Source organism: Sminthopsis crassicaudata, chromosome 2, assembly GCF_048593235.1.
Source record: "Sminthopsis crassicaudata isolate SCR6 chromosome 2, ASM4859323v1, whole genome shotgun sequence".
NCBI classification, from domain to species: Eukaryota; Metazoa; Chordata; class Mammalia; order Dasyuromorphia; family Dasyuridae; genus Sminthopsis; species Sminthopsis crassicaudata.
In genome coordinates, this window is record NC_133618.1 from 514,620,320 (window position 1) to 514,644,220 (window position 23,901).

General features: G+C 46.9%; 2 protein-coding genes across 4 annotated transcripts; one reads left to right on the top strand and one right to left on the bottom strand.

The window, feature by feature from the left end:
• The first annotated feature begins 1,980 nt into the window (after positions 1-1,980).
• REC8 (REC8 meiotic recombination protein) lies at positions 1,981-8,006 on the top strand. 3 transcript variants are annotated; one of them, XM_074294334.1, is made up of 19 exons: positions 1,981-2,685; positions 3,209-3,277; positions 3,535-3,677; positions 3,851-3,926; positions 4,101-4,221; positions 4,519-4,603; positions 4,754-4,833; positions 5,068-5,212; positions 5,360-5,435; positions 5,515-5,618; positions 5,841-5,923; positions 6,062-6,208; positions 6,561-6,624; positions 6,772-6,923; positions 7,066-7,114; positions 7,194-7,260; positions 7,375-7,500; positions 7,591-7,697; positions 7,793-8,006. In XM_074294334.1, the coding sequence occupies exons 1-19, from the start codon at positions 2,630-2,632 to the stop codon at positions 7,882-7,884; spliced, it is 1,842 nt and encodes a 613-aa protein (XP_074150435.1). In that variant the 5' UTR covers positions 1,981-2,629; the 3' UTR covers positions 7,885-8,006. The 3 variants fall into 3 exon arrangements, with proteins under 3 accessions (XP_074150435.1, XP_074150436.1, XP_074150434.1); XM_074294335.1 differs by having other exon boundaries at positions 2,495-2,685; positions 5,527-5,618; XM_074294333.1 differs by lacking the exon at positions 1,981-2,685 and having other exon boundaries at positions 3,077-3,277; positions 5,527-5,618.
• IPO4 (importin 4) lies at positions 7,977-23,724 on the bottom strand. The gene is made up of 30 exons (XM_074294332.1): positions 23,568-23,724; positions 23,389-23,475; positions 22,716-22,795; positions 22,593-22,634; positions 21,781-21,910; positions 21,476-21,655; positions 20,970-21,035; positions 20,763-20,864; positions 20,594-20,677; positions 20,074-20,238; positions 19,846-19,899; positions 19,382-19,491; positions 19,041-19,149; positions 18,698-18,827; positions 18,153-18,266; positions 17,894-18,007; positions 17,447-17,567; positions 17,107-17,218; positions 16,880-17,001; positions 11,239-11,316; positions 11,105-11,162; positions 10,899-11,004; positions 10,600-10,793; positions 10,426-10,473; positions 9,798-9,923; positions 9,444-9,652; positions 8,878-9,010; positions 8,645-8,749; positions 8,448-8,517; positions 7,977-8,326 (listed from the first exon to the last, which is right to left on the bottom strand). Exons 1-30 carry the CDS (start codon positions 23,634-23,636, stop codon positions 8,196-8,198), a joined length of 3,249 nt encoding a protein of 1,082 aa, XP_074150433.1. The 5' UTR covers positions 23,637-23,724; the 3' UTR covers positions 7,977-8,195.
• Positions 23,725-23,901: the final 177 nt, after the last annotated feature.

Here is a 23,901-nt window from a genome sequence, read left to right on the forward strand (position 1 = left end):
CAACAGGTCTTGGGTAAGAGTGAGGAGGCAAGGAGGACACCTCCATTTGAGCCTGTGTGCCTGGGAGGATAGTAATGAAGTTAGGAAGAAGGGAGAGTTTGGAGGAAAAGATGATGGATTTAACTTAGTAAGCTGATTGTAAGAGGTCTCCGGAACACCGAGGCAAGCTCTCCGGTAGGCAGGAGACGCAAGACTGGAGCTCCTAAGGGAGCTGGGCCGCCGGGAGAGTGAGGGAAGGCGGGCTCCGGCGGAGCCGGTTGTCATGGGTGGGTAATGCGGGGTAGTTTTTGGTCTCATTCTGTTACAGGAGACAGCGTTCTGTGGAGGTGGGAGGAATGTTGGAAATGAAAGTGATGTAGCCATAAGGGAGCAATTAAAACAAGAGGGGAGAAGGAAAAAGGTGGAGGGTCTTGTGTGCGGAGAGAAAGGCATAGATGAGGCGGCAGCTCACGTGCTATCTTCTCTAAGTCTGGAGAATCCGAGAGTGGGACAAAATTATTCCTGCCCCGGTGCACGGAGTCATTCCGCACGGCTATTGGCCAGGCAGGACTGGTCTCTGGGTGCTGGAAGCGGAGAGGAAAGGATGCTTGCCGGGGCAGAAGCTGATTGGTCAGCCCCACATAATTCAGTCCTCTCGAGATCCTCTCCAGGGCTACCGAACCCAGGCGCACAGATTTTGTGCAGAGATTGCAGGCAAAGATAGGGCTTAAGCTACATCACTGGAGGGAATACCCACGAAGATGACGTCACAGATCAATTGGAAGATGAGAGTACAGGTAACGTTTTTTTTGTTTGTTGTTTTTGCTGAGGCATTTGGAATTAAGTGACTCGCCCAGGGTCACGCAGCTAGGAAGCGTTAAGTGGCTGAGGCCGATTTGAATTCAGGTCCTCCTGACTCCTCTATTCACTGCACTACCTGGCTATCCCTCAGACAGATGCTACTTAAACTGCCATACCTACTTTCACATGGCAGGAATGAGCTGACATTCTGGGTGGGTTTCTGACCCATCCCATTGACCTTGCAGTCATCCTCAAGTCAGTTACATCCTTTACTCCCTCGGCTAGCATGTGCATTTGGCATTACTTTGTTTCATTTCTACCTCAATTTAAGAAAGTTACCAACCACTCGACAGCACAAAGGATTATTCAAAGGTCAAGATTTATTGTGACCAGGATGAGAGGAAGGCCCACCCTGGGGGTTCACGTTATTCTGGATTCTACAGTCTCTACGAGAGAAGCTTTTCAGGGCTTCTTAATTTTAAAATCCCGAGTAGCTCCCAGCCTTGCCCATTTATACAGGACCTTGTGGTCATGTCTGCAGTAAATATGCTTTTCTGCCCCCAACTAGATTGTAAGTTTCTTGGGAACAGGCCAGGGCGTTGTATCTCTGAACCTAACAACTTCAGCGCTTTATAAGTGCTTTTTGAAGGGTGGAGTGGCGACTATGCTCAGTGCCCCACACGGGTTACTGAACGCTGCGCGAGCTTCGCAGTAATTTTTAAAATTTCGGACTGAGGGAACGGAAGGACACAAAGGTGAGTCTCAAGGGCCAACCAAGGATGTTATCCAATAGTCCTTCGTTTCTCTATTGGCTGAGGTCATTGCGCACGCCTATTGGTCAGTCGGAGTCCCCCCCCCAAAAAAAGACTGGAGCGTCAGTACTGTCACTAGGCGCTGGGAAAGAGACGGGGGCGGGGGCCAAGAGGGGGGAAGCAGGGGGAAGGGAGGATGAATGCAAAAACAAAAGATGATTGGTCAGCTCACTTAATTCCGTCGTCCCGAGAAGCATTTCTGATTGGTCACCACGCTGCACCCAGGGCAGCGGACCCCGGACAGCTGACGGGAGGCTGAGGTTCAGAGCTGGAAGCTCCAGGAGAAGCGAACGCTGCTTCTCGGCATCTGTACCTGATTGGCCGTTCCCAGGAGGGCCATCATCCAATCAGAAAGGGTCGGAGAAGGAGTGAGCGAGCCCCCTGCAGTCGGCATCAGTCTAAGGGACAGGCAGGACAAGGGACTCCCGCGGCGAAATCTCCCTACGCTGTGCCCTCGCCCTGGCCCCCGCCCCCGGACACCCAAACCCACAGCTTGGAGGCCCGGAGAAGAGTTGGTGATTAGGGGTAGGGATCAGCCTTCCTCTTGAGCCTGGGTAGCAACAAGTGGCACACAGGACTTCCCATTTCCCTCCTGGGGCAGAGGCAGCCCCATTGCCCCACGCAGGATTCCCTCCACGGGGCAGCATTTCCCAGCCAAGTCCCCTTGGGGGTCCAGAGTGACCGGCCACTGGCACGCGTGACTTCATCTCCCAGGGGTGCGGGAAGCGCCTCCCTGACCTCTGGAAGACAGCCCCTTCTCAGCAAACTTATCCATCTCACCTTTCTCCCTACAATTCTGTGTCTATAGCCAGACTACCCGTCTATTTGCAGTTCTGTTTATCTAGTTATACCTGTCTCTTGATAAATCTCTATCTGTTCACGTAACCATTTGTCTACTTGTAAGCCCAAACCTTTACTGAATTAGTGGAGAGAGCCTCCCTTACATCCTTTGCTAGTAAGGGTCCAGGAAACGGCCCCCTTAAAGGATTTAGCTCACAGGTTCAGAAAGGTGGGGCACGGAGGACCGGAGAGTGAAGATGTTCTACTACCCCAACGTGCTTCAACGCCACAGTGGCTGCTTTGCCACGATCTGGTGAGGGGCTTTGTGGGGGAGGAGGCTGGGAGCAGCTGGGAGAGGGGGGAGGTGGGAAAGGAGGGGACAGACAAGGGAGCAAGACTGTTGTCCCGGCTCTGCCTCTAACCCTCTGGGTCTCTCAGGAAGGTCATTAGTTCTTGAGACCAGTTCTCAAGTGCACTGGAATTCAGGCACTAAAAGGAGGGAGCTGGGGCAGCCAGGTGGCGCAGCGGAGAGAGCACCAGCCCTGAAGTCAGGAGGACCCGAGTTCAAATCTGCCCCCAGACACTTAACCGTCCTAGCTGTGTGACCCTGGGCAAGTCACTTAACCCCAATTGCCCCAGGGGGGAAAAAAAAGGAGGGCACTAGACTAAATCTCTAAAGGGTCTTCTCCATCTTTCTGAGCTTGGGTCCCTCCCGAAGGACCCTCTCTCCTCCAACCTCCCCCCCCAGGTTGGTTCATGTGCTTGTGCTCTTGGAGTGACATGTTAGGAATGGTAAAGGTGACTGATCCTTCTCTTCTACTCCTGTCAACTCCTAGGCTGGCAGCAACAGGCGGCATGAGGCTAGTGAAACGTGAGTACCTGAAGGTGGACGTGGTGCAGACATGGTAAGAGCCCCTGAAGTTTAGGGGGGTGAGGGGGAGAGAACAGTAGATTAGAGATAAGAGTTGTCATTATTTTTATTTATTTATTTATTATTTATTTAATTATTATATATTATTTATTTAATTATTATTATTTGACCAAAGTGGGGGAGGAAAAATAAGGTTTCTTGTTTGGGAAAATGCAGAACAGAGCAGTTGAGGGCTGGGGACAGGGACACAGAGCCATTTGGAGATGAACCAGGGAAGATTTGCCCCCACAGTGAGAAGATCCTGCAGTATATTCTGGTGCAAGTGCAGTCATCTTTGCCAGGTGTCCCCAGGCCCCGCTTCTCCCTTTACCTCTCTGCCCAGCTGCAGTTCGGTGTTATTCGTGTCTATTTCCGCCAGTGCCAGTACCTTGTGGGTAAGGTGGTGACGGAGGATGGGGATTGATAGTGGACTCGGGTCACCTCAGAAGGTTTGGGGCCAGCTGAGTGGGCTGAGAAAGCTGAAGGGCAAAGGTGCTGTGGGAGGAGTGGGCCCAGGGGAAGGTGAAGTACAGCTTGTCCACTTTCTGTGACCCTGACAATTCCACAGAGGATATCCAGCATATCCTGGAGCGCCTACACCGAGCCCAGCAGCAGATCCGTATTGACATGGTGGATCTCGATGTGTGAGTACCTGACTCCATTAGATATTTTCACTCCAGGGCTGGGGATGTGCAAGTCTTCCCATCTCAACTCTTAGCCCTGATTCCTTTCATCTCTCCCATCCTCGCCTCGGCTAACCACCATTTTGGTCTCACCCGGGTCCATCCTTTCCCTCCTTATCTAACTACTTCTCACAGACCCGCTCTCCTACTACCTGACCCCCTGATCACAATGGAGACCTTGGAAGATGCCCCTGACCCCTTCTTTGGAGTGATGACCATTGACCCTAACCTTCCTAGTCCCCTGGATATCCCCCAGGTGTGTACGAGACGCCTAGCGCCCACCACTAACCTCCTCAGTGTTGGTGCTGTAGGGTCCCACTGGTCCTCGTCGGGATAGCCCCAGTGGAGATCTTCCTCTCTCCTGGATTGCCACACCTAGCTACTAGTTTTCTATGTGGAACAGATAAGAATTAGTTATTTGGTAGCACATGTAGGGTTGGGATTGGGAAAAACGGTGCATAGGTCAGGGGGCTCCAGTACTTTGTTAACTACCATATGGAAAACAGAGCAGGAGGCCCATGACTAAACCCTATGCTTTGGGCTTTGCCTAAAGGTTCGACAACTCTTGGAAGCCCCAACCCCTGAGAGGGTTTCTAAAGAGACTCCTCCTCAGATCTACCGCCAACCCAGGAAGCTAGGTGAGCAGTTCCCTGCTTCCCATGGAGCCAGTTAGGTGGCCAGAGAATCCTCTTTCTGGGAAGGGACATAAGGAAGGCGCAGAGGGCTGTGAGACTGTTTAGAACCATGAAGTCAAGGGAAATGGTACTGACATGATCTCCTTCTCTCAGACACATCCCCCATCACTGTCCTGCTTCCTGAAACCATCACCCTTCAGGAGGCAGAGCCAATCCACGTGCTGCACATTGAGGTGAGCAGGATTCTGGAACTGGGGACCTAGAAATGGGAAGCAGTCATCTCCCTTCCCTGGACTTGAGAGGATAGGCACAGGCTCCTGAATTCCAGGCACTCTTCCTCATTTTTCCCACATCTTCCCACCCAGGAGGGCTGTTTGCAGTTCTAGCTGGGACCTAGTCCCACTTGTCTACTTGGCTCTCCTTTTCCTGCAAATGAGAAAGCAGGCATTCATTCCTTATCTGCACAGGGTGAACAGGACCTGCCAGAAATCTCCCATCATGACCTGGACCTGCTGATGGCTGCAGAGGATGAAGCTATTTTGTCTGAGGAAAAGGCCAAGATCTACCCTCCCCAGGAGCAGCTTGAGACCAGAATATCTCATGTCCCGGATGGTCAGCCCTCTGGCAGGGATAGGGTTGGAGCAGGAGTTTTAACTGACTTTAGGAGGGAGGAAACAGGAGCACTTTTGAACCCTCTAATAATGAGTTAGCTGGTGCAAAGGAAATAATCCCCTCCCCTCTACTTCTTGTCTCTCTCAGCTGGAGAGTCGGTGGAAGTTTCCCGGGTCCCTGAGCAGGAAATCACTCCTAGGGTGTCACCCCCACCTCAAGCGAGGTAAGCAGACCAGCCACTTCAGGAGCTGAGTGAAGGTGGGGATGGGTGGCAGTTCAAAGCTGCAGGGTCCACTTCTAAGCCTTGCCTCCAGGATCCAGGAAGTGGCAGAGCCCCTTTTAGAGAAGGAACTAGTCCCTGAAGAATCTGAGTCACTGATTGCAGAAGCTGGTCCTCCACACTCGGGTGAGAAACCCTATCTTTTCACTACCTCTTAGTTCCCCCAAATTTAATATTTTACTGCCTTAACTCTTTGGGGAAGTCCCCTTTTCCAGATGCTTAGATATCTTAATAGTTCCAGCTCTCTCCAGCCCTACCTACACGTCAGGGAATTGGGATGGGGCTTAGTGTTCCAGGGGTGGGCAGGGTTTGGGGGCAGAACCACAACTCCTATGTTGCTCTTGGCAGAAGAGATCCCAACTACAGAACTGCTTCCACCTGGGATGCCCCGCCCTTTGGGGCCTCCAGTTCATGTCCCCAGCAGCCCTGAAGTAAGTATTACCCATGCCTCTCTCTTTCCCCACTGGTTCAGCCTCCTATAACTTTTTGAGCTTTTAAGTCTTGGATGAATCTGGATCAGGCTAGTAGGTAAACCACAAGGCTAACAGATGCCCCGTTTTCTGAAACAGTTGATTCTCCCCGAGCTGTCCGCATCACCTCAGCCTCCACCCTCCCGCCGCCGGCCCCGGTTGCAGCTGTACGATGAGGAGACCCAGATTACTCGAGAGGAATTCCAAAAACAAGTTCTACAGACCCAGGCCCACACCAGGGCTTGTGTGAGTATGGGACAAAACTACTGTTGGACAATAAGAGAAAGCAGTCGTGAGACTGCAGGGCTTTAATGGGACAAAAGAAGGTGGCAATAATAAGAAAGGGGACAACACAGAGCTACTTCCAGTCCCTAGCCAAATGATACAGTGGAGCTAGCAACATGAAGAGTCTCTGATAAACCTAAACACCCGAAGACAGTGGGGGCAGACAGAAGATTTGAGCCAGAGAATGGGGGTTCAGATGGCATCTCTGCCACTTACAACCAATCTGGGCTTAAGTTTTCACTAAGGAGATTAGACTCGATGATAGAGGACCTTTCAGCTTTAAAGCTGTGACCTTCCTTTCTCTTCAATGCAGCCAATGGTCCAGCCTTCCAGTCAGATGAAGAGTCCATCAGAGCTGTTAAGAACTCCAGTTTACCGTAAGAGTGGTGGAATAGGGTTGGGGGATGCTAGAAGTAGCGAATGAATGTAGAGTTCTAATCCACTTTACACATATGTGCAACCTAGATCTTAATCCTTCTGCTCCCAGGATACAAATTCCTACCCAACCTCTCCTTTGTCCCCAGCTGGATGGCTACACCCAGAACTACTTAGTCTCTGGACTCGCTGTGCCCGGGTCCCCCCAAAGGAGCTCCAATATCGGCCACCCCAAGAGCCCGAGTCTCTAATTGAGCAGTTAGAGGAAAGGCGAAAGGCTGAGACTATCAGTGAAATTGAGGTGCCTGGTCCATTCCACTCAAAGAATTGATCCCTCCCAATCCTAGTTTACCTTAATTCAAATCTTTGGGGTTTGGATTATAGCAAAGGCTCCAATTTAGCAATTGGAAACATTCATCACTGCCCCTCTTCCTCACCCATAGATTCTTCGAGATATCCAAGAGCCCAGTGGTCCCCTACTACCGTCTTCAGGTAAATCTTAGGAGGAGAATATGAGTAGAAATGATAACATGAAGGGTTGGACCCTCTCAGACCATTTTCCCCACAACAGAACTCTCCTTGGAGACTACTGAGGAAGAACGATCCCGTCTCAGTTTCATTCCTCCTGAAGAGAGATGGTAAGGGGCAAGGATATTAAGGGAAGAAAGATTGGTGGGAGGGGAGGGAAGAGAACCTTGTTTTTCTGTTACCCCTATGACCACCACCTCACAGGTGACATCTCTGCCTCCAAGGGGCTTAGGTGAGGTGGAAGTGGAGGCGCCTGTGCTGCCTGTGGTCCCTGAACTACCAGAAGTGCCTGAACTCCCCTTGCAGCTGGCCCCAGATGCGCAACTTCTCTCTCCAGAGGCCTTGCAAAAGTACTGATGGGAACAGGGAAAAGAGAGGAGGAGGATGGGGTCTAGAGATAGCCCAAAGTACACTAACTTGGCGTTTCTTGGCCTGGGCAGGGTTATCACAGTGGAGTTACAGGCTTCTGGACAAATAGACTTCAACAACCTCATTCCTCCCTTTGCCCCTCGTTTGGTAGCTGCTAGGGCCTTCTACTTGCTTCTTGGTAAGCTAAGGGAAGGAGATGGGTAGACAGAGGGAGCAGAGTGCTTGGTCCAGGACTTCTCTTACCACAGTTTATCCATTCTCTATCCCCTTCAGTGCTGTCTACGCAGCAAGTTGTGTATGTGGAGCAAGAGGAGCCCTATGGCAGCCTCCTCATCCGGCCAGGGCCTGGGAACCACCGCCATTAGAGACCCTTCTCTTTGAATGTGGCAGAAGACAATGTATTTACCTGCTGTATGATAAACCTTCTGTTTCCCTGTTACCCACCCACAAGCTACAGTTCATCCAAAATAAATGGACTTTATTCAAATCAGAAGTCAAACCTTTGTCCATAAAGTCCAATACAGTAACAGAACCAGCCCCAGGGATAGCTCCCACAAGGCCATTGTCCTGGGGATGGGGATCTTTGGCAGGCACCCAGATGGAGCCAAGGCAGTAAACAGTTCCCCCTGGGAAGGGCAGCTTTCCCTTTTTGATCCAGGAGGTCACTTTCCAGGCCCTAGGTGGGGCTGAGCACAGCCTGAAGTTCCTGGGCTTTGTCAGGGGACAGGGAAAACAGTGCTTCCTGGAATTTGTCTCTGTGCTGCTGGGCCAAATGAGTCAGGAGCAGCAGCAAGGCAGCCTTGGTTTCTGGGGATGGACAAAGAGAGTGCAAGTCACCAAGAAGGACAAGAGACATGATTCACCATAATCATTTTCCCACCTAACCAACCCACAGTTCCCCCTTCTCTAAATGAGTTACTCTGCTCACCCTGTGGGACTTTGCTGGCACTTAGAGTAATACTGCATAGTTTAAGGATCTCAGGAGCCACTTCAACCACCTGAAAGGAAGTTGGGGGAGAAATTAGGTTACAGTAACTTCTATAACTCCTGCCTCCCTGCCCCCCCATATACAAAGAGACCAAGGACTGGGATGAGAACCAGGACTAAGGTTCCAAGGCTGAGTACCTGCTCAGGGAAGCTCTGATAAAGGAAATTGAAAAATTTCCCCATAGTAACCCATTCTTCCAAGTCCTCCTTCAGTGGTAATGCATGGAACAGTGTGGTCAGCACCTAAACATAGAGTCAGCTGAGTGGAAAACCTTTCTTCTATGCTTGAAGCCCCCCCCTTACATTCCCTTCTCCTGGATCCCTTTCCTTTCTACTTTGTATACTTAGCATTCCCTCCTTTCTCCTCTTACCTGTTTCTGGGGCTTTCCTGTGGGGTTAGCCATCATTAAGCGCGCAAGGGCCCCACAAATATTGTCACGAACACGGTTCTGGCATTCCCGGGCAATGAGTGATGACAGAAACTCCAGAATCTTATGGAATTGCCTAGGCTGTAGTCAAGGAACAGGGCCTACAGGCAGGCCTCTCTCCACAGATCCTGGCCCAATACCCCAAACCCCCACCCACAGTGGTGGGATGTAGCACAAAGAGCACTGGACTGGGAATCAGAAGAATAGTCCAGCTCTGCCACTAGATCATGAGCAAATGGCTTCACTTTTCTGAGTTTTGGTTTCCTCATCTGTAAAATGAGGGGGTTGAGCATTGGTTCCAGAGGATTAATGATAAAACAGACCTCCGCCTCAGAAGAGAGGTGGGGGCTATGGTCATGGAATGCTGGCTACCCTCTCTGGTTTTGCTTTATGTGTAGAGGGAGGTATATTAGAAAAAAGACATCAGCAAATGTCCAAGGGAATGGACAAGACGCTATTCTCTTAGGCCCCTCCCATGGCCCCACCAGCTGCCCCAGCAATGAGGATACTCGAGGGCAGGACGGCCCCCATGCTCCATCAGTACGCCCAGCCCAAAGACTGCATTGCTCCGAACCTCAGCATCTGAGTCTCGGCCAGCACCCAGCAGTACCGGTAGCAGCCGTGACACAAACTGGGCTGAAGAGGGGCCCAGGCCTTGCATGGCCTCTGCCAGGGTTCCCACTGCAAACGATTTCTCAGCCACGGAGCAGCTTGGCTTCTATCGAGGGCAGAAGGGGACAGTCAGGCCAGGGGAAGCACAAGTGGGATCAGAGCTGGGAACTGGAACTCGGACATGGGGAGAGGGGAAAAGAGAGGGAAGCCAGGTTACAGGGGTCAGCAGTTAAAGAAGGGAAGTCACTCACTGCCTTCCGGAGCAGCAGAGGTAAGAAACCAGCAAAGAAGGGGGCGAAGGTCTCTCCTCCCGAGGCACTTGCCAAAGTTGGAATGATTTCACCTGCATGCTCCAGCAGCATGGCATCATACTCCGCCTGTGGGGCCGAGCTAGTCAGGGCAGCACATGCAACACCAGGATCCCATCCATCCCAAGCAACCCTCCCAACTGAGAGGAATCAAGGTACAGAGATCATATGAGGGATCTCCCCACTTTTGAAATTCTCCTGTCCAACCCTCTTACTCATCAAACCTTCTTTTTGCCCCCATTCTTTTAAACACGCCCACTCCAATAGAACTACACTTTGTCTCCAATCATCCAAGCCCTCAATGATCTCTCTCCTTTCTCTCCTATCACTCTCATCACCGTCACAGGATTTTACAATTAATTTGCTCATATATTTTGGTTTTCTCTATAATTAGTTGTTAAAGTATAGCTATGCGATCAATGTAAATCACATCTTTTTAATCTCTCTTTTAAGGCTTAGCTTAGAGCTAGACAAATAACAGGCACTCAGTAATACTGATTAACCAACAAGAGTTTCCAGACTATCCCCATTTCCATATACATACATGGTTTTCTCAGCTCCAATCTCTTACCTGTTCTATCTCATCTTCTTCTTCCTCTTCTGGGTCCTGACAGGCTATCTGGAAAATCAGGTAAATGGGTCAGTAAGGTCAGAGGTTGGATGTTAGGGGCAGTACAGCAGGACCAGGCTCAGGATCTCCAGTCTGGGGCATTCTGGCCCCGCTGCCCGACGGGAGCCTTCTCACCTTCTTCTGCAGTACAGATTTGATAACAGTGCAGATCTCTGACAACCGGCTGGGAGGCTGGAGCACGGACGATCCACAGTTCCGGAGAACGTTGTTCAGAGCCTCCAGCACGGCCATGACCACCAATCGTTCACGTTCCATATTCACTGCCTGCAGATAGGCCGGGATCATCCGGCCCAGGGCTGTCTGTAGCACTGGAAAAGCAATGGTTCCCTGACACACCTGCTCCAGCACAGAACCCTGCTGCTGGCTCTGCCTTTGGTACCCAACCCTTTGTGGAGTTGGGCTTGCCTTCTTACCAAAGTTGTTCTGCTCTGAGGGGATGAGCTGGGAAACCTTGTACAGAGAATGGCAAAACCGGCCCAAGTTTTCATAAGCTGACTTCCGGACGTTTATGTGGGGACACTGGTGAGGAAGAAAGAGAGAGACCAAGCACAGCTTAAAAACCTGTCTGCTATATGACAAAGCTGGCTGTCTCCCCGGATCCCCTGGCCAAGATCCTCACCTCCAAGAGTTTGAACACTTCCTCAAAGGCAGTTTCCATGTATGGAAAGAAGGCCATGCTAAGAACAAAAATACCAATGTCAAGGAAGGGCTTCATCAAAGGAGGTGAGATCAGGAGGACAGTGCAGGGCTTACCTAGCATTTACAGAAATCTCTCCCAGGGCAGCACAGGTGTCTTCCTTCTCATCAAAGAAAGCATTCTCTACATTATACCTTGAAAAGTAAAGAGAAATTCAAAAATTGAATAAACACATACTAAATGGAACAACAGAAAATATGGAGAAGAGGAGGATTGGGCACATGATGGCTCACGTCTAGTCCTGGTCAGGACATGGGTAGGGAAGTCCCTCTCCTCAACAGGAACCTCTCAACCCCATCTATCTGTCACCTCAGGGCTTACTGTTACTTTACCCTGGCTCCCTACATGAAGGCATTGCTTGGAGGCAGCAGAGGGCTCCCTCAATGAATCCCAACACATGCTTCCTACTCTAGAACCTCGAAATGGACCCTAGAACATTTCTGTTTGAAGACAGTACTTACAAGCTAGTTGCCATAAAGCCACAGCCCTTTATTTATCACTAAAGTCCAGGTTCCTGACTTCTTGTTTCTTTATCAATGGTTCTAGAAGATTGAAGCTGGAATCCATTATTATGGGGGTTAGGGAGTTTGAAGGACTCCTTGATCCACTACTGGATGGAAACGACCATATATTATGTCCAGTATAACCACCAAAACATTGAAAAGTCCTTCCTAACATTGAAAAACTAAGCAGACTGCCCAGTTCTCTCATATTTATTCTAGTAAAAAAACAAACAAACAAACAAAAAAACAAACCAACCAAAACAACCTTGATATTCACAACAGGCTGAATAAAGATAAAAAAAATTCAATGAGAAACCACAGTAAATGACTTCTGTCCTACAACTGCACAAAGCATCAGCCAGAAGCTCATGGGCAATAGGAATTGGGGCTACTTGTGATCCTAGTGTCAATGCAGGCAAACATTTTAGTCAAATGTTTTCTAGCTGTACCACTGATAGGCCAGAGAAATATGGAACATGCAATTATCTGTGTCTGGAGGCAAATAAATAGAAAAGAAAGCTAGGAGGACAACAGACCTTGGAAACTGTAAAGTAACAGCCTTGGTCCAAATACAGGAATTACAAAATTGAAGAGGTGAATAAACCAAAGTTGTAATGTTCTTTGGTTCAGTTTTCTTAGGGTCTCTGGGAGAAGCTTTCTTTTCAGTTCAGTAATCACCACAAGAGTAGCCAGGTGATAAAGTCTAAATCCTTATTATCTTCTTCCTGGGGCCAGGCAGCTTTCTGGAGATCCTTTCAGAGTCTTGGTTTCAGTGAAGAAAATGCAGGAGGAGCTTACCTCCAGGAAGCTGACCAAAAATCAAATGAATCTCTCTCCTTGGTTCTAAGAGCTTTAGCTCCCGCCCCCAGTGCTTTGTCTTCTTTGTCTCTCTTTTAATGAATCTCGCTGAGGCACTTAGCTTATATACTCTACAATGAGTATAAACCAATCATTTTATCACTAGGAAACCATTATTTGTTATAAGATTAAATCAATCATACTGAACTATTAAGCACCATGCTAAACTAGATAACCATTGTCTCATCAATTCCACTTAGTACCTTGTAAGAATCCTTTGTTTCAAGTTCAGAGTTTTGGCCCATAACACAAAGCCACTAACCAGTACAAAAAAATTACTTAGAGATGACCCCAAATCCAGGAAATGCTAACTATAACAGAAGAGATTCAAAGGAAAAAATGAATTATATAATGATGTAACAGATAAAAAAAACTGAGATAAAAGCTCTAAAGGAAAGATATATATAAGGAAAATATAGTTTAGAAAAGAGAGTGATAAACTTTACCCAAGCAATGTATTCCTGAAAACAAGACCAAACATGCATATATCAGTGATCTTGAGATAAGAATAGGGGGGGAAGGGGAAATAACAGAACATTAAGACATCAAATAACAATTCATCTGGAAAATAGGTCAGGGAGAGTCCCTGAAAGCTGATTTTTAAAAGTCTGAGTACTTTATTATTTATTTCAAGAAATTATGAACAAAAACTGCCTAGATGTATTAGATCCAAAGGATAATGTGAAGAGCAAACAAATCCAATGATTATTTCCTGAAAGGAATACAAAAAGGAAAAATCCCAGGAAGGTCAGGACCAAAACCCAGAGCTTCCACACTGAAGGACTTAAGAATTCCAAGCAACCAGAATCAGATTACATAATAGGTGGCAGCTCATGTCATAGATTGGAAAACAAGATTCCAAAAGGCAAGATTTACAACTGAGAATAGTGAACCCTGCAAAACTGAATATTATTCTACAGCAAGGATATGGGGAGGAGGAGTGGAACTTTAAAAGAACGAGAATTTTCAAGCATTTCCGATGAAAATACTAGAGATGAACAGGAACTTCAAAATACAAATACAAGAATCAAGAAACTTATAAAGGTAAATTTATATAAGCAACTGAAAGGTGTGGCATGATGGCATAGTGCTAATGTTAAACAAGTGTCTTCAAATCTTCAAAGACTAATAAGAGAGCTAAATGGAAAAAGAGGAACTGTGGTAGAGAGGGTTATATTGATTTTGTTCTGATGGAATTTATAATTGCAGAGAAAAAAGAAGGTAAAAGAAATATAACAAACTAATGTAGAAAGGAGGAAAATGGGGATAGAACTGGGTGGGGTTCATAAAATTATGAAAACATATGAAAACAAAAAATTGAACCTATGTGTAGTTTGACATAGAAATACATCAAATTCAACAGAAAAATAACAGGAGATAAGTGTAAAAAGAAGAGGATAGTCATGACAAAACAAACTTTCTGATGCTAATGGGAAGATAAAAAGGAGGGAAAGAGAATTAAAATCTAAAAGTATAGTCTTAATTTACCTCTTAAATCTTAGCTAGGAACAGATGTCTATGAATGTAACAGAATATTACTGCAAGATAAAGTAAGCACAACCAAGAGAATGATTTACAGAAAGGCAGCAACATGGTAAAGAAAAATAAGTGAAAGATTCAACAATTCTCAATCAATGTAATGAACAATCCTATTTTCAAAGGACCTAAGATAAAGTATAATAGTTACCTCCTGACAGTAGTAAAGTAGTAAAGTAGTAAAGAAGCCCATGTTTCCAGGCTTGGCCACTACAATAATTTTGTTTGGCTATAATTATTTGTTATAATGTGCTGGGGGTTTTTTTTGTTTTGTTTTGTTTTGTTTTTTGGTCTTTAATGGAAAAGAGGAAGAATTGGGAGAAGGGAAGGAATTAATGATAGTGATGGCAAAAAAGAGGGACCATTAAAATATTTTTTGAAAACTGTAGGTGACAATGCAAGAAACTTCAGAAGGAAGCAGAGAAAAATAGTATGGCTTTAAAAGTAACATGTGGAATTTATTATATATATAAAAAGCAAGTGATATTAAATGGACACTCAGTTTCACAGGCAATCTTAACGTTCTGTATGTATATGGAAAAATTAATTTTCTGGTGTTCAAAATAATTTAGTTTTAAAAAAAAGGGTTACTATTTAGATAAAAAAAAAACAAAAAACATTTGTTTTAAAACAGGGAGGCAAGCCCAATATTAGAACAAAACAGCACATACATTATTAGTCAAAGTTTCTGTATTTGCTGTTTTTGCTTAATTGTTTTTGTCACAGGAAAGGGTTTGATCTGGGGTGGAAAATGTCTGTGATATAAAGCCAAGACATCAATAATATATATTTAAAATACCACCACCACCACCACCACCACCCAACAACAACAAAAGCAGTTATGAATTGGATTCGAAAGTCTTAATTTATCATCATAGGTAATGATCTACTTTATCTTGTTTCACTGAAATCATCTGAGAAAAGCAGCAATACTTCAGTTTTCCATAATCACTGAGTATTTAATGCCAAAACTTAGGCTTTAGGACACCATGTCCAACTAGGAGACAAAGCCATGATACAAAGGCAGAATATACTTAACTACGGACCATCCTCCTCTACTTTGAGATCAGGCAAAGAAATCAGTATTGTGTATGACTTCAGTGAAACTCCTGTGAACACAAATCATCCAGCTGATTCACCTAATCACCTGTCTTCCCACTGCCCTCCATCATCATAGAATTTTTGGGAGTGTAAACTCTAGTCATAGGACTCTTCCCAACCCCAACAATTCCCTCTCTTGTAACAAGTAAGCAGTCTTTGTTACAAGGGATGATGCCTTGCTGAGTAGGGATATATTCAGAAATGAAGGAGGTGTAAAAACAAAACATCATTCTCGTTACCATGCCTGAAATAAGTACTCAATCTCAGGATCATGAGACCTTTCCATCTGATTTACAGCTGAAATTTCACAAATATACTAACTCTCCCAACAAAATATGAACAAGACTAAAAGCACTGTATCTGTCTATTCTTCTATTTAAATCCCTAGCACTTAATACAGGACTTTGCATGTAATGAACATGACAAATATCTATCCATTTATTCATCTTGGAACGTACAATCCCATCCACGAAAATGACTCCCCAGTTTACTTCTCTAGTTCCTAATTCCTCTTCTGAGCTTCGGTCCCACATCACTTGTGATTATCTGCACTTGTGGTTTCACTGGCAATTCAAACTCAACATGTGCTAAAAAGAACTGGCTTTCTATAAATCTTTTCTTCCTACTGAGATCACCAATATACTAGTCTATGCAGGTTCACAACTTTGATGGCATTCTTGACTTTTTCCTCTCCTTCCCATAACCAGAGAAGACAATCAGTGTCTATTCCACTTCTATTCTAGTTCAGTCTCCCCCTTTTCTCCATTCCATTCACGTCACCATCCTGGTTTCCCTGGGACAACGCCAGCACCTTTGTAGTTGCTTTCCCTATTTCCAAGCTTACCCTCTAACCCATCCTCCTACATAACTGATAAAATAATCTTCCTACAGAAGAAATCTGACATCTCTTCCCCATTTCAGAAATTCAGTCGCTCCTTATCATCTTCAGAGTAAAAATGCAAACTCCGTACTTCTAGCCCTTCATAATCCAGTTCTAACACCAGCATTCTAGGCTCAGGTCCCTTCAAGAATTCCAAAATCACATCAAATTTATGTACCTGCTATTCCTCAAAGTTAACATTCCCTCTTTCCCAAATCAATATCTTGGTATAGATTATCCTTCATGCCTAGAAAGCAGACACCTCTAAGAATCCTAAGCTTTCTTCCTGACTCAGTTCTATAGAAGACTTTTTTGATCCCAATAGAAGTTAAGGCTTTTAATTTCCTTATTTCCTCATATTTCTTCATCCATTTCTCTCAAGAGAATATGAGCTCCTTCAGGGTAGGGACAATTTCCCCCCACTATTATCTCCAATGCCTAACATAGCACCTGACCTGTGGTAAATCAATAAGCAATAAATGCCAATTGAATTGTTAAACTGAGGAGGCTACTACGTTCCAAGAACTGGTGCTACAGAAACACAAATAGGCTCTGTTTCCAAGAAACTTAATTTCAATCAAAGATGATACAGTATGTACAGAGGTAAATATAACACAAGGTAAATTTAGGAGACAAAGAACATTAATAACTGGATAAGATCAACACCAGCTTCAGAGAGGAAAGAGGTGGCAGCTATAGAGATCAGCCACAGCTTCCAATTCATGAGGCACTTCTATGACTTCCTCTTCAATCCCAGAACATGGCTGGCTCTCCCTGCTCCACCAGCCATCCTTGCCTTCCCCACACTTGGTTTCATACCCTGAAATATCAGAATCTTCCTCCTCTTCCTCAGTATCTTCATCCATCAGCTCTTCCTCATCTTCCTCTTCTTCCTCAGATTCATCAAAAAGCAGGAAGGGAGTGCTTGTGTCATAGAGAGGCTGCAAGAGGAGTTGTCAGGGTTAACAGGATCTTGTTACAGCTTCCCACCCTTGAGATACTGGCCAGCTCATCTCCTTCTCCATTGTCCCCAGTCCCATACTTACCACAATGCCCTCAGTTGAGCGCAGTGATGACATCATTAGTGTAATGATTTTCGGTAAATGGGGAGCTAGCCCCTCACCAACCAGTCCTGACAGTGCTGCAAACAGACTATACCTTTTAAGAGAAGCAGACCAAGAGAAAGAGGTAAAGTACAGCCCTACCAGAAAAGGGACGAGCAGAACAGGAAATCAGACCAAAGGTAGAGGAGAAAGGAGAGATAACAAGGAACAGTAAGAAATAAAGGATATAGACAAGAGATCCTGAATTAGTTCAGACATGAGAATTTGGGCAAGTGAGATAGTTGGTTTCCCTAATCCCCATTCCTTATTTCAGATTGCTCACGTGCATCGACGCATGTCAGGGTCATCCACTTGGTCACAGAGGCGCAGTCCCAGGTTGAAACACTCCTCAGCCAACGGCTTCATGGGTTCCCCCACTGCTCGAGCTAGAGTTCCCAGAGTTTCTAAGAAAAGTCAAGAAGAATAGAGAAAAAGTATAGCATTCAAAGCTGGATAGGCTAACATAGTTCTGAGTAAGATAGGCTAAATGAGGGGAGGCATATGAGATCAGTCAGGAATCAAGATGCCAAAAACGAGTTGAATAAACTCATCAGAATTTAAGACCCGCAAGAACTTGAGGGGGCCAAAACAAAGCTTCCACTATAGCCTCTAAGCATTTCCTGTCAAATCAGCAGAAATCCATTAGATGAAATAGGGAATAGTAAAATGGAGAGACATGTGGAAAGGGTGTTCCAAAGAACCTGAGAGGGTGAAAGGAAGGAGTGCTCACCAAGACTCTGGATTTGCACAGATCGAAGGTCCTCACGCCCAGTCAACAGGTATTCCCGGAGGTGTTCCATGATAGTGGGGAAGTAAGGTATCAGGGAGCTTTGGGCCGCACTGGCTGTAGGAATGGTGAAGTTAGCAATACTAGAAGATGGGAAAGACCCTCACAGATATATTCTTTGGGGAAGCCTGCATACATTTTCCAGGCAGTCAAAATATAGCCCTTTCACCCCAACCTGGGCAGCCCTATCACCCCACCTCACCGATGGCCCCTATCGCGCTCACAGCCAACTCCTTGGCTCGGGGGCTGGCAGGTTCTCTAAGGGGCTGTAGCATCCGCTCCATTAACTCTTGGAGGTATGGTTCCACATCTTGTCCTATGAATAACAGAATTACAGAGCTAGAAGGGAAACCACGTAGTTCAAACCTCATTTTGTAGGTGAGGAAACCAAGGCCTAAGTCACACAGGTTGTAAGCATCAGAGGCAAGATAAAAAGTCTAGTCTTTTGTTTACATCATATCCAATTACATCAAGTAGCTGTACCATCCTGAATGATCAGTCCAAAGTCCCTTGATTCATCACCCAGCTCTAGACCCAGCCTTAAATTTACTTCCTATCAAGTGAAGAATAGATCAATGAATCTGCCCCAGGATGAGACACTAAGAGAACAATGCAAATGCAGCTGCAAACATATTTCCATGCCAATGTTCCTTCCTTTCAGCCCTATAAATCCACCTTAAAATAATAGTCATAGAACTCTACAGTCACTGCCAAGTACCCCCCTCCACCTCCCTCCCTCCCTCATACCCAAGTTCTCCACAAAATTCTCGAGGGCATAACAGGCCTTGGCAAGATGTCGAGTATTTCCAGGTGGCACAGACTGGAGGTATGACAGAAGCAGGGGCATCACATCACAAGAGTAGGTGCTGATATTAGGCTATAAAGAGGGACAAGAAGAGATCAGTCTAGGTGATAAAGAAGTTTGAATGAAGAGGTAGACACAGTGTTGGCCAGGAAATAGAGCTCTGTGGTAGGAGTGAAGGACCCAAAGTCTCCAAGAAAGAAAAAGAACATGGCAGAGTGAGAGCTGAATAGCTTTTATGTGGGAAGAACTTGGGGGGGAAGAGGTACCAGTTTCTACATCACCAACCTGTAGGTTCTCTGAGAACTGGCCCATAGCAAATAGAGCGGCACTGCGCACCACCTGGGAAGGATCAGCCAAACCCTTGCACACAATCTGCAGCAGTGGGGTCAGCAATCTGGAAAGATGGCAGCAGAGACAAAGGAGAGTTTGAGATAAAAGGAACCCAGCAATGGGCCCTAAAATAAAGGAAATAGTTGCTAGGAAACTCCTCTTTTCCCTCCTACTGGGAGCTTCATGTCTTTTCTTTTGTTCAAATATCTTCAGATCCTCATGCCCCATGGCCTCCCTATGACCCCATCTACTTTAGAGCCAGGTCTTATCCTTCTTCCTTCCAGGGCATGGCATACCTCTGCCTGATATAGTCACAAGCACCATCAGACAACACAGCCAACACCAAAAGTCCTGCTTTTCGTTGATATGGGTTTTCTCCATGAAGGCTCTCATCCAGCAATGGCATCTATTAAGGGAGACGGATTCAGGCCTAAATCTCTTACCATTCTTTCACTTGGCTCCCCACCTTTCCAAGCCCAGTCAGGATCATCAGATCCTCCCTCTAAAAAGAATAGAGTCATAGGGTTTGGACCCACCCCTACCCTCACCCCAGCTCTGCAGCTGATTCATTCTGTGACTGTAAGCAAGGCACTTGACCTTTGTGGGCCCCAGTTTCCTCATCCATAAAGGACTAACTAGATGGTCTCTAATGTTTCGGGTCTGCGTGCCCAGTGCTACCACAGAAATATCAGTGTCTAATTTATTACTACCAAAAAATAGATTAGGTCAGGATGAAGAAAGAATAGAGGTCAACACTCACCAACTGTGAAAACAGTTTTTCTGGAGCCAGATGGAGAGCTAGTATATCTATCACCTGAAAAAGAGAAGTTTCAATTTCAATTCTGTTCTTTCTACTATCCTCACACTCCCACTTCCAATCCCAACTTTCTACTTCTCTAGAACCTAAACTGAGGCTTTCTTCCTTTACATAAACCCTGCCTGTGACCATCTTTCCCCTCACACTACACCTTCTTGCTCTTCTTCCCACCTGCACAGCAAACTGCTTGGGTGTTTCCACCTCCAGCCCTCCTTCCAGCTCTTCCTCTTCAATATCTTGGTCTTCAGGATCCAGTTGCCCTGGATGGGGCTCAGCAGTCATGATGGGGAAGAGAGTTCGCAATATTGTGCTCAAGAGTCGGTGCTTCAGTACAGCCTATGAGTATTTGAGGTAAAGTGACATATATTAGAGGCTTCTATTACATAACTGTCTTTTCATTCCTAATGTTCCTTCCTTTTAGCCCTATAAACCCAAGTTGACAAGTTTGGAAGAAAGCTAGGGAACTTCAAGATCTGGGGAACACAACCCTGGCTTGTAGGAGCAAGAGCACCTACACAGCTTGGGAATAAATAGGTTTGGGACTGACCTCTCCACTAGACTACTTACTACATACATAATCCCTTACATTTAAGACCCTAAAAATAGGCAAGAAAGCCCAATAGAAAGATAGGGATGGTTCAGAAAGTGTATGGGGCAATGCAGATTAACAGTGGAATAGCAAGTTACTTACCCTGCTCTTAAGTTTGACCAGGAAAGAGACACAGCAGAGAACCCGTACTCGAACTGCATCCCCAAGTGTGACGGTCTTAGCCACCTATGAGGAAAACAAATGTGATTCAGAGATGGAGAAATGTCTTGCCAGGAGAGGCAACATGGAGGCTCTGCAAATTTTTCCTTACCTCCAGACAGAAAGTGAGAACTTCAGAGAGGTAAGGGGTGATGATTGGTAACTCAGACTCTAGCAACTCATCAAGAGCTTCCAGTGCCTCGCAGGCCTTTGTCTAACATAAAAAGACAAACAGATAAGCCTTTGTATAGATAGTTCAGGGGTCTGAACTATATGTTCCTCTTCCTTCGCCAGCAGAGCTATTACCCTTCATTCTTACCTCATCTACTTGGATTAATGCTTGAAGAGCCAGAATGACCTTGGGCACCAGAGTCCTGGCATGAGGCTACAAGAGTAGAGAAAAGAGAATAAGTAGAAACAAAGTATTATAGTATAGAAACATGGTAGCTAATATGTTTGAGCTCCACAGACACAGAGCGTTCCCTTGGATGCTCCTTGACTCTCCCCCACTGAGCTCCTTGAGGACAAGAACTGGTTTTCCCCCACTTTTTGTATCCCCAGCACTTAGCACAGTGGCTCAGCAAAAGGTCTGATAAATGTTTATTGACTGACATGTCTAAGGATAGAGAAACAGGGCATAAAGACAGAATGAAAAGAAAATGGAATTTGGAAAGTTTCTTAGTCTCTCTTTTTAAATATTCAAAGTCCTGCAAGAATAAAGATGAAAGAAGATCTTACTTCCTTGATTTCACCAAAAGACATTAGATTCTAGAAAACTTCACGGGTAAGATGTAGTTACACATGAAGAGCAAAGAGGTTTCTCACCAAAGCACTGGGGCCCAGGTAGGGGGCTAAGGTGGTCAGAGTGCGCAGGGAGTAATACAGCAGCCCCGGTGAGGCCGATTCCCCCAGAGTCTCATTCAGAAGACTAAGGAGCTCTCGGTGGTGTGGTCGGAATGCTTCAGGCCGTGAGGTTACCACCACACTCAGGAGCAGTAGTCCCATCTGCCAGAGGGAAGGAAGGTAGAAGAAAAATTACTTTATACACTTAGCCCTTTCCCAAATTTCCCAACTCCTGACTGGCCCCATCCTCTGACACCCTCAGCCCTCCCTGGCTCTACAAACCATACCTCCCTTTCAGGGATGTGGGAGCTCCGAGTGCTTTGCTGGAGCAGCTGCATTAACTGAGGCCAGGCGTCCAGGCCTTCGTTCCTCAGAATGGTTGCTGACAACTGGGCCAGGCTGAGGCTCACGCTGTGTCTATGGGTTAAAGAGAAGCCATGCGTGTCACCCTCATCCCTCCCCCCCAAAAAAGCCCAGGAACATGGAAGAAAACAAATATTTAAAAGGCCCCTGGTACAGATGCATTCTAGGAGATGTTTTAGCATTTTCTAATACTGTCTCATTCACTTTTTCTAAGCAAAGCTCATGACCAAACTACTTTTTTTCTATTAAATATAATATTTACTTGAGTGCGAACCACTACACAGAATTCCCAATCCCTCTGTTTTTGTCCGCCTGCATTTGCATTTTTTATTTCCTTCACAGCTAATTGTACACTGTTTCAAAGTCCGATTCTTTTTGTACAGTAAAATAACTGTTTGGACAGGTATACATATATTGTATTTAATTTATACTTTAACATATTTAACATGTATTGGTCAACCTGCCATCTGGGGGGGAGGGGGGGAGAAAAGTTGGAACAAAAGGTCTGGCAACTGTCAATGCTGTAAAATTACCCAGGCATGCGTCTGGTAAATAAAAAGCTATACTAATAAATGTACATATAAGTAACATGTACTATCCTTCCTTTCAGGGGACTTGGCACGTCTCCTGCCCCAAGGAATCAAGAACCTGAGCTGGGAGAAGCAGCGGGAGATGCTGGAAACAAGAAAGTCCAGTCATCAGACCCAGGGCGCTCCGACAACAGGCCCACACTCACTCTGTCTCGTTCTGCAGCGCGCTCAGCACCAGGGACTTCAGACTGAAACACAAGAGGCGAGGAGCATTAGGAGGCGGCCGGCCGCATGAGCCCCCCTCCGCCCCCGGGCCGGCAGGTCCTCACCTCTCCCTATGCGTCGCCACCAGCCGCCTCCATCGGGTGTTGAGCCGCCTCCTGATCAGCAGCGCTGAAAACTGCCTGATCTGGGGTGTCAAAGGCGGGCCGGGTCAGAGCAGGGGGGGGGGGGAAAGAGGGGCGAGGAGGGAGCCCCCCCCATCCCGCTGGGGGGAGGGGCAGGCCCAAAGGACGGCACTACGTTTAGGGGTTAGAACTGAGGCCAGGGTAATGCCCTGGGATAAACTGGGAGACCCAAGAGTGGGGATCAAAATCTGGAGTCAAGCAGCGACCCGCATTGCCGACCCCGGACTCTGGATGGGGGAGGGATATGACCAAGCAGCCCAAAGGTCTCAGACAGGCAGAAGGTGTGAAAATTCACGGTTGTGGGAAAAAATCCGCTGAGTGAAAGGGAGAGTGGGACATCACAGTGAGGAGTTAAGTGAAAGCTAAGAAATGAAGAGTGAGGAGACTAAGAGATCAAACAAAACCAAGGTATGGGATCAAGAAATCCCCGGGGGAAGCTGTAAGACAGAGGGAACGGAGAGCCCCGAAGGTCAGAGGTCAAAGGGGACCAGAGGGAGGTCTGGATCAGAGATCGGGCGGTATAGGGGAAGGGCAGTGCTTTTAACAAACTCGGGGAATTTTGGCACCGCTCGGGGAAGGGGGGGGGGGCTCTCACCTGCGGGTCGGGAGCGTGGGCCATCAGCTCGCACAAGGCGGGCACCGCGCCGGGGTTCTGGAGAGCGGCCCGGAGCTGTTCCGTGGCCTGGGGAGAAGCGGGAGGACACGGCGGGTCTCAGGCCCCCGGAGTCCCTCTTCCCTCGGGCCCCGCCCTACCCCGGGGGCCCCATCCCGTACCCGGCGGATTCGCTCTGTGTCCGGCAGAAGCAATTCCCGCAAGATCCGATCCAGCTCCCCGGGATCCATGGCAGCAGAGGTAGCGGCTGCCTGCTGGGACCAGAGAAAGGGGGAGGGGCTGCACGTGGAGACACTGACACCCGCTTCCAGCGGAAGCGGCGCACGCACTTCCTGCAGAGACTACCCATCCTACTTCCGGCAAAAGAACCGAACTGTTCGCCCCCCAGCGTGCGGCGGGAGCACTGCGCCCTGCTTTGGAAAACAGGGAGCTAGGGCGGCTGAGGGAGGATGACTATGGTCGAGAACCAGACCGCCTTAAGGCCACGATCTCTCC

What these genes read in the sequence shown, in the direction of transcription:
- REC8 (XM_074294333.1), top strand. Translation starts at nt 3,129, where the DNA reads ATGTGCTTGTGCTCTTGGAGTGACATGTTAGGAATGGTAAAGGTGACT. An exon ending in GTCCCCTGGATATCCCCCAG is followed by an intron (nt 4,222 to 4,518) that starts GTGTGTACGAGA and finishes CTTTGCCTAAAG; the next exon opens with GTTCGACAACTCTTGGAAGC. An exon ending in AGACTATCAGTGAAATTGAG is followed by an intron (nt 6,924 to 7,065) that starts GTGCCTGGTCCA and finishes CCTCACCCATAG; the next exon opens with ATTCTTCGAGATATCCAAGA.
- IPO4 (XM_074294332.1), bottom strand. Translation starts at nt 23,636, where the DNA reads ATGGATCCCGGGGAGCTGGATCGGATCTTGCGGGAATTGCTTCTGCCG. An exon ending in TGGTCAAACTTAAGAGCAGG is followed by an intron (nt 20,239 to 20,593) that starts GTAAGTAACTTG and finishes AAATACTCATAG; the next exon opens with GCTGTACTGAAGCACCGACT. An exon ending in TGTGACTATATCAGGCAGAG is followed by an intron (nt 19,150 to 19,381) that starts GTATGCCATGCC and finishes CCATCTTTCCAG; the next exon opens with ATTGCTGACCCCACTGCTGC.